This window comes from Antechinus flavipes, chromosome 1, assembly GCF_016432865.1.
Source record: "Antechinus flavipes isolate AdamAnt ecotype Samford, QLD, Australia chromosome 1, AdamAnt_v2, whole genome shotgun sequence".
Lineage (NCBI taxonomy): Eukaryota > Metazoa > Chordata > Mammalia > Dasyuromorphia > Dasyuridae > Antechinus > Antechinus flavipes.
Genome location: NC_067398.1, coordinates 13,047,257 through 13,060,527, shown reverse-complemented (window position 1 = coordinate 13,060,527; position 13,271 = coordinate 13,047,257). Strand labels below are relative to the sequence as shown.

The 13,271-nt window shown below is 43.6% G+C and overlaps 1 protein-coding gene across 1 annotated transcript in view; it reads left to right on the top strand.

The window, feature by feature from the left end:
* ARHGEF3 (Rho guanine nucleotide exchange factor 3) overlaps positions 1-7,196 on the top strand; it is a 220,129-nt gene extending 212,933 nt beyond the window's left edge. Inside the window, 2 exon segments of the mRNA XM_051979161.1 lie at positions 2,678-2,864; positions 5,180-7,196. Coding sequence (XP_051835121.1) covers positions 2,678-2,864; positions 5,180-5,520 — 528 coding nt within the window. The 3' untranslated portion in view covers positions 5,521-7,196.
* Positions 7,197-13,271: the final 6,075 nt, after the last annotated feature.

The window sequence follows — 13,271 nt, the reverse complement described above, 5'->3', positions numbered from 1 at the left end:
GTACCCAACCTGGGCGCCCTTTGGCTCCCTGGACGCTGCCCCTTCCTTTTTTTTCCCCCCGCCTCAGTCAACAGCCATTTTAAACAATATAAGTTTTTATTTATTTTGTTAAATGTTTCCCACCCACACGTAAACATTTTTAACATTCATTTTTTTTTATTTTCAAAACAAATGCATGGACAATTTTTCAACATTAACCCTCGCGAAATCTTGTGTTCCAGTTTCCCCCCTTTCCCCCTCCCCAGATGACAAGTAATCCAACATATGTTAAACGTGGTAACAATATATTTAACATTGATTTTTGAAAATCTCAAATTCCAAAGTCTCTCCCTCCTGCCCCGCAATATGACATGGATTACACATGTGAAGTCATGCAAAGCATATTACTGTATTAACCATTCAGCACTTATTAAGCGCTTACTGTGTGCCAAGCGCTGGGACTACAACTACAGAAGCAAAGATGCTGCATTTCTCCTGTCTAAGCCTCTGTCAAATTGGTGATATTACTAGGACCTTCCTCTCGGGGTCATCGGGAACATTAAATGAGATAATCTATTTGCAAATCTTAACTCGCCCTATCTATGCTGGCTGTTCTTGGGATCCCCGTTTCTCCTTCAGATAGAGAGCGGTGGCCGCGGGTCCTGGAAGTCACAAGGGTGACACCGAAGTCCTGCAGGTCCCGGGGCAGCATTGATTGGGGGATAAAATTTGCGGTGGCTTATCTCCTTTCTCGGGCATTTTCTGCAGTAAATAACAAGGTTTCCAAACACCACCTGTCAGAGAGGTCATTTGTCTCACCCATCTTTTAGATGAGAAAACTGAGGCTCTGAGAGAATGAGCCATTTGCCCAGGGTCACGGCGGCAGTCAGGCCAGGCATCCAGGCTCCCAGCCCAGACCCCAGCTGTTTACAGGGTAGGTTGTTTTCAGTGATGTGGACAGGAAACTGGTGGCTCACCCTCAAGGCTGCTCCCAGAACAGGTTTGAACTGCACCGGGCCAGTGTTTGCTGCCTGGGGGTGTCAAAGGACAAAGAGTCAAGGTTAAAGGTTAGAGGCCCTAAGGGATTAAAAGGCATAGCGTTTTACTTAATGTTGTTTGTATTAAAAGGCAAAATGATTAAAAATTATTTTATGCTGCAGGGGAATGGATTTCTGAGAACAAAGGGCAGGGGACGGGAAACTCGGTTGGTTTTTAGTGTAACCCCCAGATGTGATTGTCTGCAAAGGCTCTTCTCAGAGGCAAAGGGGAGAAGGAAGGGGGATTATGGGCCCAAGCAGGCTGACTCCTGAGGTTCCTTAGGGTTTTGGAAGTTGCCCCAAGGAGAGTTGGAAAAATGCAGGGTAAGATTAGAAATTTAGGAACCCCAAACTGTAACTCACCAGAGTACCCCCATCCTCCCTTCCACTAGTAACTTGTAAGCATAGGGGCAGCTAGAGGACTCGGTGGATAGAGCTCTGGCCGAGAGTTCAAATCCCATCTCAACACTTGTGACCCCAGTCACTTAACCCCAATTGCCTCAAAAAATAAATAAATAAATAACTTCTAGCTATGTGATAGGCAAGCAACCTTTAAGTCTCATCTGCAAAATGGGAGGGAATGATATTTGTACTTCCTACCTCACAAATTAATCAGACAATTATTAAGCACCTACTATATACCAGGTACTACGCTAAACACTAGGAATTTTAAAAGAGGCAAAAGACAGACCCTGCCCTCAGGGAGTTTACAGTGTATTAAGTAAGCTGGCATACAAAGTGCACTGTGTTTATTAGTCGCTGTCATGACAGGTGCCCCAGGGCAGGCGGGAATTTGCTGCCAAGTAATCCCCCACTACTGTTTGATCCGGCCTTGCAGTCATGCTTTTTGCAGATGTCTCAGAGGAAGGCAGGGTTGGGATATAAGAGACATGTGCGGGTGAATTTTTTTTTTTCCTTTTTGCTGTATTGTTTCTTCCTTACACAAGATGGAGACCTAGGAGGAGGTTAGACCGGGTGGTTTTTTTGAAGGCCCGATTATCGGATAATCCTGTGGCATGGGAGGGGAAAAGCATGCATTAGGAAACGTAGGAGATGCAAAAACAAAAGATGCCGCTCCAATTTCAAAACCAATGACAGAGATTAAGAGACAATTAATTAGAAAAACACTGTGAAATCTGGAAAGTCCTATAAGGAATAATGCAAAGTAGGAGGAAAAACACTTCAGAAGATTGAGGTGGACAGACAGTGCCCATAGAAGAGGAGAAGGGAAAGAGAATGAGCAAACCGAGGATGCTAATGGAGACTCAGATCTTTAGTGGGGACCACCAGCTTGGTTTTTGTTTTGTTTTCGTTTTTTTAATAACTATATTTCAATGTAACTCGCTTTCTCTGTGATCCTTTGGATTTTATTTTACACATTTAAAATCATCGCTCTGAGAAATTTTCTCTAGACTTTTCCAGACTGTCAGAGAGGGTCCAGGACACACAAAAAAAAGTGAAGAGTTCTTGGTTTAGAAGGAGGGCCTGAACTGATGTTACTCCAGTGTAGATGCTAAAATTGGCAAATTGAGATGTCAGCTGCCCTGCAAAGGACGGGGCTTAGAATGAAGTACAGAACATTGTTATTTGTCATAGAGCTTTTGACTCTTTTATTTCAATTCACGGACTGAGAGAGTTTCTGTTCTGTTTCTGCTCCTTAGAAGTTACACGTCTTCCTCTTTCAAGAAGTGCTTGTCATCACTCGGCCTGTCACTCACAATGAGCAGCTCTGCTACCAGCTCTACCGGCAGCCAATCCCCGTGAAGGACCTCCTGCTGGACGACCTACAAGATGGAGAGGTGCGCCTTGGGGGCTCCATCCGAGGAGCCTTCACCAACAACGAGAGAAGTATGAATCCCGGAGTTGGGGTTTGAGTTTTGGATTTGGGGGGGATTTTCTGTTTCGAGTCCTAATGGGAACTAGCATTGAGGTTCAGGTAGTTAGAGAAGTCTGAAGAAGGAACTGAACTCGGCTCTTCCTGAGGCCGAGTCCAGCTTTTTATCAACGGAACCACTTCCCAGCCTCATATGGACTCTGACTCGCTTTAGAAAGAGGTATTACCAGCTGTTTCATGTCATTACTATATCCATGACCTGTGGGGTCACAGAAATCATTTCCCAGAGCTTTCTGTCAAATCCCCTCAGAATCACAGAATTTGAGAGCTGGTAGAGACCTCATTAGACTCCCCTTAATTAGACGATACTCTCCTTAAGAGCAGGCGCCAGTTTTTTGCTTTTCTTTGTCTCCCTGGCACTCAGCACAATGCTTGGCACATAACAGACATTTTAAATTTACTGATTGATCCAATCCTTCCTTAAAAAAATCCCCTCTACAACAAAACTGTGATATCACCCAGCTCTGAGTGAAGAGCTCCAAGGAGAGGGAAACCCACCACTTCTTGAGGCCGCTCACTTTGCTTAACAACCGCTCTTGTGGTTAGCCACTTTTTCCAACATCAAGCCTAAATTTTACTTCGTTGAAGCTTCCTCCTCTACCTCCCGTCAGGCCCAGCAAAACAGTCCTTCTTCTCCCCTCCATGTTAAACACTCCCAGGTTCCTCAAGCGCTCTAGACTCTTCATTTATCTCTTTGGTTTCCTGAACGTTCTCCGACTTATCAATGCCCTCCTTAAACTGTGGCATCCAGAAGGGACCCTGGCATTGCAGCTGTGGTCTGACGAGGGCAGAGGCCAGACAGAGTGACTCTCACCTTCTTATTCCAAAAACTGACCCTCTCTTAGCGTAGCCCAAGAAGGTCTTAGCCTTTGACTGTCTCATTGCCTTAAGGACATATCCTGTGCTTGCAACCCCCAGTTAGTTTTCAGAAAGATGGTTGTCTAACCTTGTCTTCTCCTATTCTGTGCTAGTGATATTGATTTTTTGAGCCCAAGGAAAATACTTTATACTTAGCCATATTGAATTTCTTCTTCTTGGACTTGGTCCAGTGCCTTAGTGGGGCCTGATTCTGCCCGCCAGGGTGTTGATTATCCCTCCCTGCTGGGTTTCTCCTGCAGATTTGATGAGCACTCGCTGCCCCTCGTGCAACATGACTCTTTTTCTCCCTGGCACTTTGCACAAAGGCCCTCCTCTCAACAATAGTCAGTAATAGTCAGTAATCAGACAGAAGTGACTCATGGAGGGTGTGAGTAGGTTACAACGTATGATCATTGAAAAACTGGAGAATCCCAGGAGTAAAAGACCTTATTAAGGAATTATATCATAAGAATAGAAAGAACATGGACTTATGAGGTGGTAAGGATGGAGGATGACAGGTGAACAGTCCACTGGTATCATTGTGAATTTCCAGACTGAAAGCTCCCAGTGCCAGTGAAAGCACAAGGTTTGGTCCAAAAGTTGTGTTCAAAAAAACACTTTGAACTCCTGGTATGATATGACTTTATAGAGCAGTTCAACATCTGCATATAAGGTGACACCAAGAATTAAAGGAAATTTAAAAAAAAAAGAAATTTAATTTTAAAATTTAAAAAGGAAAATTAAAATTTTTTAAATTAATTTTTTTTAATTTACGCTCCAATTTTAAGGAAATCTTGTTCATCAGAAGCATCCTTCTCATTCTTCAAAGGTTCAAAGTCATTGGGGGTTTTTTGGGAAGGTGTGGGGGGAACAAAGCAGTCAGGATTATGTGACTTGCCCAAGTTCACATAGCTAGTAAGTTGTCACATATCTGAGAACATATTTGAACTCAGGTCCTCCTGACTCCAGGACTGGTGTTCTAGCTCCTGTGCCACCCAACTGCCCCTCAAAGTCATTGTCATTCATTCTTATTCATTACTCTGTGAAGGATAAAGTCACCATGGGGTAGTGGATGGATAACTGGAGTCTTGCTTTCTGGTCCCAGGCCTTGCAGTCTCCATGAGCTTTGCAAATCTCATCACTTCCCAGGTGACTGACTGATCCCTTCTAGCGCCATTGCTTTGGGGTCAAGGTCAAAATTAAAATTTCTGACTGCGGCTTTGTTTTGCAGATGGGTAAAGTGAGGAGTTATGTGGCTTGCCTAGGTTAATATAAAAAACTCCATCTTTATTTGGCCCCTTCTTTCTGCCTCCGAGCCAGTGTTTGGCCTTAGAAATGGGGATTTGCTTTGCTTTTTTTCACTGACCAGAGAAACATCTGGATGCTGACACGCTTGGTTTTTCCCTTTCAGTTAAGAACTTCTTCCGAGTCAGCTTCAGGAACGGCTCCCAAAGTCAGTCCCACTCCCTGCAGGCCAGCGACACCTTCAACAAGCAGCAGTGGCTCAATTGCATCCGCCAAGCCAAAGAGACGGTTCTGTGTGCCACGGGCCAGGCCGGGATGCTGGGCCCCCGGGAGCCTTCCCCGGCGCCCACCCCTCTCGGCGGAGACTCCAAGCTGGAGCAGATGGACCAGTCGGGCAGCGAGTCGGACTGTAGCATGGACACGAGCGAGGTCAGCCTCGACTGTGAGCGCATGGAGCAGACAGACTCTTGCGGCGGGCCCGGCAAACAGATAGAAAGCAACGTTTGACAGGAACCTCCCATCCTTCCCGGGTCTGCTTACCTGGACAGTATTGGCATTCCGCAGATGGAACGGTTTGGGAGAAGCACTTTTAAACACCTCCCTGATGGTGTCCGAGGCCCCCGTCTTTGTCCTTTGCCTGTGTTGCTGTCACGGCCGATCTGTAAGGCGGACCCTGATGCGACATTATTCCGAGTCGTTTTCCAGCAGCGTCTGCACATATGAACTCCTTTCACTGGTCTGGCCGGGGAAAAACCAAAAGAATGTCAGAACTACTGATGTTTCTTAAGAGTGCTTCTAGATGCCTGACACGGAAAATGAAAGGGGGAGGTGGGGGGAGGCGATGAGTTTCCCAGGTGTCTCGAGGAGTCCCCTTATGGAAGGTCATGATAACATCTGAGAACAAAGACAGGAAGACTCAATAACTTGGATTAACCTCGGGTCAACACCATGGTCTTGGGCCATAGAAATGACCAGACCGTGTCACTGGGGATCCTGGGTAATGAATTTTCCAACGAGTGAATGTAGTGAGCATCAAGTGGACCTTGTCCTTGGTCCCTTTGTACCTCTAGATAGGCACACCAAGATGTGGGAATGAAAAACTGATTTAAAAAGAAAAAAAAGGCCCTTTAGGATGGTGGTGATGGCTGTTTACAAGTACAAGACATAGAGAAAAGACTTGGGAGGGGGAGGGAATGACTCTTTCTCAAGCTTTACGGTTTGAGTTGGGAATATTGGAATTGAAATCATGAATCCATTTTCCATCTGGGAAGCCACCTCCCTCCTTCATCGCCCTGTGCCGTGACCAGAATTGTCTCTGAGTTTCCCAGATCCCGACTCAATTTCTTCTCGAATGAATTCGAATCAGGTCCCTCACCCCTATGGCCCACCAACCCACGGAGGCCTGTCCTAAGGGCCAGAGCCACTTGCCCATTGTCGTCGTCGTCGTCATCATCATTGGCTGGCAGGGCAGGGTGGGATGTGAGCTTTAAGTAAGTATGCTAAATACACTGAAATTCTCCCTTAGAGTGTAAATATTAAGGCTGAACTGTGCAAAAGTATACCCACACCAGCACTAGTAGTAATAATGCTAAGTTATTGCCAAAAAGGGGTGGTTGTTTTTTTCGTTTGTTTGTTTTTTATCTGTGTTTACAAAAAAGAAAGGGGATAAATATACTGTGTCGATTTACCTTGTACATATCCCATGTGCATTAAAGGAATTTGTGTGACAAGATAATCAATATAAACCCCCCCCCAAGGTATAAGTACATTATTATTTTAAAAAGAAATAAACTATTGTGCTCAATTTTTCTCTGTAAAACCTATTTCTGTATTTATAGATTTTAAACAAGGTGAATTTTTTTTTCTATTACAAGTTTATTTAAAAGTGGTTTGTCTCTCGAGGAGAGCAGTCAATGTGTCGAGTAACAGCCTACCACTAATAAAAGCAGGCAGGAGCAAAGAGACTGTTGTTCAGAAGAACAGGAAAGGATGCATCCTTGGAGGAGATCATGGGCCCCGGGCTGAGCTGGCCAGAGCATTGTTGTCGTCGGGGAAAAGAGGAGGCTCCAGCTTGGCCCGGGGAAAGAAAGGCATCGAAGGCTCTGAGAAAGAAGAATGTTTTTGGTGTAACGACGGCCTTAAATTTTTCTGGAAGCATTTCAAATAAATTACATTAAATGGTCCTGTGGTTTTTTTCATGAGGTTTTCTTGTTTACTCCATGGGCACAGATGCAAGTCCCAACCAGGAGGGCCAGCCAGGCAGGGTCGGGGAACTCCCTGGAGGTTCTATGTTTGAGTCTCCTGGAATTCTGGGGTCACGTCTCAAGAGCTGACACCTGACCTTGCCACATGACCCTTCTTCTCCCATCGCTGCAGGCCTTTCTCGGAGCAGGTGTGTCAGCCTGAACCGAGAGAGGAAATCCCTCATCAGGAAGGAAGCTCGGGGCCAGAATGCAATTCCATATCAAGAACCCCACCAGGGACCAATTCGGTGACTTACTAGGATTCCTGGGAAGTTTTATTTTGAAATTCTTGGTTCAGTAGAATTCAGTAGAATCAGTGTTTGACAAAATGCACGATATGTCAAAGGAAACTTCATTCTGTTACTCTCTAGAGTCAGAGAGTCTAGATTCAAATCCCACCTCTGATGCTCGCCATCTGTGGAACCTTGGGGCAAATCATTTAACAGAACTGAGCCTTAGTTTCCTAATTATAATAGGACACCAGGTTTGGAATCAGGAAGCCGCTTTGTTGTGAGTTCAACTCACTAGCTGTGTGACCCTGGGCAAGTCACTTAACCCTGTTGTGTGCCTCAGTTTCCTCATTTGTAAAATGAGCTGGAGAAGGAAATAGCCGACCACTCTAGTATCTCTGCCAAGAAAATCCCCAATGGGCTCACAGAGAGTCAACCATTACTGAAAACAACTGAACAACAACCCTGGGAGGTAAGGGCTATTTTGATCCCCATTTTATAGTAGAAACAGATGTAGGAAGTGGGTGATTTGGCTACAAACTCTCTGGAGCTGGATTTGAATTCAGGTCTTAGCAACAGTGGACCCAACTGCCTCTAGTTTTTACATTTCTAAAAAAAAAGGGAATTGGACTGGTTGACGCTGAGATCCCATGATCCTCTGGGTAATGTATGGCCCTTTAATTATCTTGACCAGTTAGGGAAAATGGATGGGTCAGTGAAGTAAAAGGTACTTCCAACTTGTCTTACTGGCTGCCGCTGTGCTTTAAAGCATTGGGATAAGAAGCCTGGTCTTTTTGCACTACTTTGAATTGCAATAGATGACCTTCCTGCTTCAGGAGGAAGGACTGGGGAGATGGTCGGAGCCGGCCCCGGCCTCCCTTCCAGCAGATCCTGTCCCTCCACGGAGAAGTGGGGCAAGGATGGAGTAGGGGTCACCTGGGAAGGGTGGGCAGGGAGGCTAAAGAGTTTCATCATTCTGACGGTGGCACAGAACGTTCCCACAACAGCCAAAAGTCACCTTATAAAGTGGTAATTAGTAATGAGGGATATTTACAGGCCTTGTAAAACTCCTAAATAGTAACTATACCTAGAGCTGCTCGCTGTACAACAAAGGTTAGCCATTACAGGTTCAAAGGGACAGCAGCTTACATTTTTAATTATCCCCCAGCCAGGGGAAAGATAGTGCCCAGTTTGGTAAAAATTGAAAGGAATAATAAAAGCATCGTCCAGTGGAAAGTGGATAGGTTCCGAAGACCTGAGTTCAAGTCTTTATTTGGTCACTTGCTACCTGTGTGATATAAGCAAGTGATTTAACCTCTCTGGACTTGTTTCCTCCTCTGTAAAATGAGGTCTTGGATTAGATCAAGGTCTTTCATTTGAGTCCTATAAACGTGTCTTTTAAACATTAAGATAACTATTTCAATATAATTGCTTTGGTTTATAATTCTATCTATTTGTGCTTTTATTTATTTATTTGCTGAGGCAATCGGGGGTAAGTGATTTGCCCAGGGTCACATGGCCAGGACGTGGTAAATGTCTGAGGACAGAATTGAACTCGGGTCCTCCTGACTTCGGGACTGATGCTCTATCCACTACACCAAGGAGCTGCCCCCTATGCTGTGTATTTCACAATAGGAGTCTGGAGCACTAGAAAGATGGTGTTGCCCTCAATAGTAATAGAGAAGGGAAACAGAAGGTTGAGGGGGAAAGATAATGAGTTCAGGTTGGGATATGTTGAGGGGAAGATGTCTATTGGATGGACCACTAGTTCAAGGTGTAAAGGCGATTGGAGATGTGAGTGGAGCCAGGGGAAAGATCTGGGCTAGAGTAGATCTGAGAGTCATCTGCATGGAGGTGGTAATTAAATCTGGAGGAGCTAATGAGCTCACCAAATAAAGCAGGATAGATCAAGGAGAGAAGAGAGTACCGGACAGCCTCGGAGACCCCCACAGGCGGCGGCCATTTCTCCCCAGAGACTTTGAGCTTTTTGGTGAGAAGGGCTCAGGGTGCATGTGGCCTGGGATACACACCTTGGGGAACCCCTATGGCCAAGAGGCCCTTCCAGATGGGTGATTCACACCTTCAGTGCCACAGAGCTACTACTGCTGGTGACGTCCTTGCCCTGCCCTCTTTGGGGTGGGTACCCCACTGAGCATCATGTCCCTCTCACAGCTAATCTGTACTTACCTAAATACAATCTCTTTACCCTATTTCCTATGCACTAGATAGCTAATGGTGAGCTTCTCCCTGCAAGGGAGAGTGCTTAGCCAATGACCATGAGGCTCTTCTCATTCACCAGGAGTGAAGAGTCCTCTCTCTGCCATCTCATTCCAGTCCCCCACTTCACCTCTCTAACGTGTCTGGAAACTAATATTATTTCCTAGTCATTATTGTTTTCCCCTGGCTGGGCAAGGATTACCGGGATTCTACCTCCTCCAATGGAAGAAGGGCTAAAGGAAACTACTTTCAATCTGCTCCCATCATGCTCTTCTGTTCTACACAAATAAAAAGAGCCGGACTCTTGGAGAAGACTGAAAAGGCTGATGGCTTTTCTTTCTTTGCAATAATCACAATATGTTCTCTCTACATCTGAGATAAAGATTTAGTTTCTAGTTTGTGGTTTAAAATAAAGAAATAATAAGCTTCTGACAAGGGATGGAATACATGTTATCACTTAGATCCCTCTTATTTCTTCAAGCTAATCACACGTTTATATTCCCTTCCCAAAGTTTATATTCCAGCCAAATTGGTCCATTTGCTGACCCCTGTATCCAATAGTCCATCCCCCACTCCTGAGCTTTCAGGTAAGCTGTTCTCATACCTGGAATGCTCTTCCCTCCTCTTTGAGGCAAAATCAATTTAAAGAAAACTTGTCAAGAAACATATAAGTAGTAGGTATTTATTTATTTTTGCCAAGGCAATTGGGATTAAATGACTTGTCTAGGGTCATACAGCTAGGATGTGTTAAATGTCTGAAGTAAGTTTTGAACTCAGATCCTCGGGGCTAGTGCTCTATTTACTGCACCCTCTAGCTGCCCCTGTAGTAGGTATTTTGAACACAGATTCCCCAGTAAAAGAAAAAAAGCATCCTGAGGGCATTTAAAAAGAAAAATGGGAAAAAAATCAAAAGAAGAAAAATGGAAAAGATGGGTCTGCAATGAGGTTTTTTTTTATTTTTTTTAATTTTTTGGTGAGGCAATTGGGGTTAAGGGGCTTGCACAGCATCTATAGTGACAGCTAGTAAATATTAAGTGTCTGGGACTAAATTTGAATTCAGGTCCTGCCAGTACTCTCACCTAACTTCTGTCATGATTTTTATACCAAATTGGATTGGTTTTTTTTCAACCTTCAAGTTAAGTAGAGTCAAAGTGTAGTGTTGAATTCAAACATCACATGCTCAGAGGTGCTTATATAGGAGTTCGAAATAAATCGAGTAAGAACAAAGACTAGAAAAGCTTCAGTGTTTTAGCTTTACCTCTCAGATTTGTGTCATCTACACACAGTCTGATATTTAGGTTTTTATCCTGGCTCTGGTGATTTGATGCAGAAGTTTTCAGGACCTAAAATAGATAATTTTGGTTATTAAAATGTAAATACAACTAAGGCAGCTAAAATTAAAAGAAAAGCTGCCCTGTTGGTCCGGGGTGGGGGAAAAGAGAATCTTTGCATTAAGTTTCTCTGATAAAAGTCTCATTTCTAAAATATGTAGGGAACTGAGTCACCTGTGGGGGGGGGGGGGGAAAAAAAAAACCAGCCATTCCCCAAATAATAAATGGCCAAAGGAATTCTTCAAAGGAGGAAGTTAAAGTTATCAATAGCCATGATAACAAAAAATACTCTATAAATAGAGCCCCAGCCCTGAAGTCAGGAGGACCTGAGTTCAAATCTGGTCTCAAACATTTAACACTTCCTGGCTGTATGACCCTGGGCAAGTCATTTAACCTCAATTCACTTTAAAAAAATAATAAAATTAAAAATTAAAAAATGCTCTAAATCACTAAGAATTGGAGAAATGCAAATTAAAACAACTCTGAAGTGCCACTTCCCACCCATCATATTGATTAAGATGACAAGAAAGGAAAAAGATAAATGCTAGTGGGGACATAGAGAACAGGCACACTGATGCATTGTTGGTGGAACTGTGAAGTAATCCAAAATTTTGAAAGTTGTTTTGGAGCTATGCCCAAAGGGCTACAAAACTGTGACCTATAAATCTTTGACCCGGAGATGCCCATTAATAGATTTATACTCACCGGACAAAAAGAGCCCACATGCAAAACAATATTCATAGCAGTTGGTTTTTGGTAGTAGCAAAGAATTAAAAAATGAGATCATGTGCATCAATTAAGCAATGGCTAAACAAGTTACAGTATATGCATATGACAGAATAAGATGGTTCTGTAAGAAATGATGAAGGGAATGATTTCTGAGAAACCCGGAAAGGTTGTACAAACAAACTGAGGCAGTGTGAAGTAAACAGATCCAGGAGAACAATTTATACAGTAAAAGTAGTATCGTAAAAGTAACCAATTGTAAAAGACTCAGTATCTCTGATCAACACAATAACCCAGCACAATACCAAACTGTGGTACCAATACCAAATAATACCGACCTCCAGATAAAGAGTTGATAAAATAAGAGGGTATATTGAAACATATTTTCTTCTAGTTGGTTTTTTCCTTACATTTTTTAAACATCGGTAATATGGAAATTTATTTTGCATATCTCTATGTATTTTTCTTTTTGCCTTCTTGATAACCAAGAGAGGGAGAGGAAAGGAAAGAAGAAATTAAATTGAATTACAAGTATATATGTCGGTGAGTTCTCTATATATCCTTATTGTTCCTACATCCCAAGTTGTGCAAGAATCCACTGCACATCCCTGACCGAGTGTTCGGTATCCTCCGCCCCCTCATGGGGAAGTCCGTTCCATTTTGGCCCCAGCTCATTTATCTTTTCAGATTCCTGATCTGAATTATTTTTCTTTGTGTTTTCAAACGTCCATTCATGAGAACTTGTGTGTCTCTCCTGGGCTGTCTTCTCATGTAGAATTTTAGACCACAACATCTTATCTATTTTTTTTCTCTGAACCCATTGAAATAAAAGCTCTCAAAATCTCATGTGAAAATAGACAGAGGTAAATTAGATTCTATTTAAAAATTAGATTGGCCAACTTGACATGACTTTATCATTGTGGATCATATGAAGGAATGTTGGGATGGAGTCATTTCAGTTGTGTCTGATTTTTCGTGACGCCACGTGGGGTTTTCTCGGCAGAGATCCTGGAGTGGTTGGCCATTTTCCGCTCCAGATCATTTTACAAATGAGGAAACTGAGGCAAATGGGTGAGGTTCCTTGCCCGGGGTTACCCAGCCTAGGAAGTATCTGAGGCTACATTTTAACTCATGAGGCTTCCTGACTCCAAGCCCAGCACTCTAAGCACTACGGTGCCCTTAGCTGCCCAAGTGACCCAGGGTCCCACAACTATCCAATAGCCAAAAGATATTGTGAATCAAGAATAAGGAGCCAAATCTAGTAAGAAAAAAAAAAAAGCTCTACATTAGTTGATCAAGAGAAAAACAGAAGCAACCACCCAAGCACAGGATGTGGAAGACATGATTAGACAAGTCGACTTAAGGATTTCAGCTATGAGAAGCTCAGTGAGTCAGCAGTGGGACAAAACCAGCAGAGCTCATGCCATCTTCTTGTTTGTGGTTCAGTCATTTTAATTACGTCCAACTCCCCGTGACCCCGTTTGGGGTTTTTCTGGGCCGGTTGGCCATTT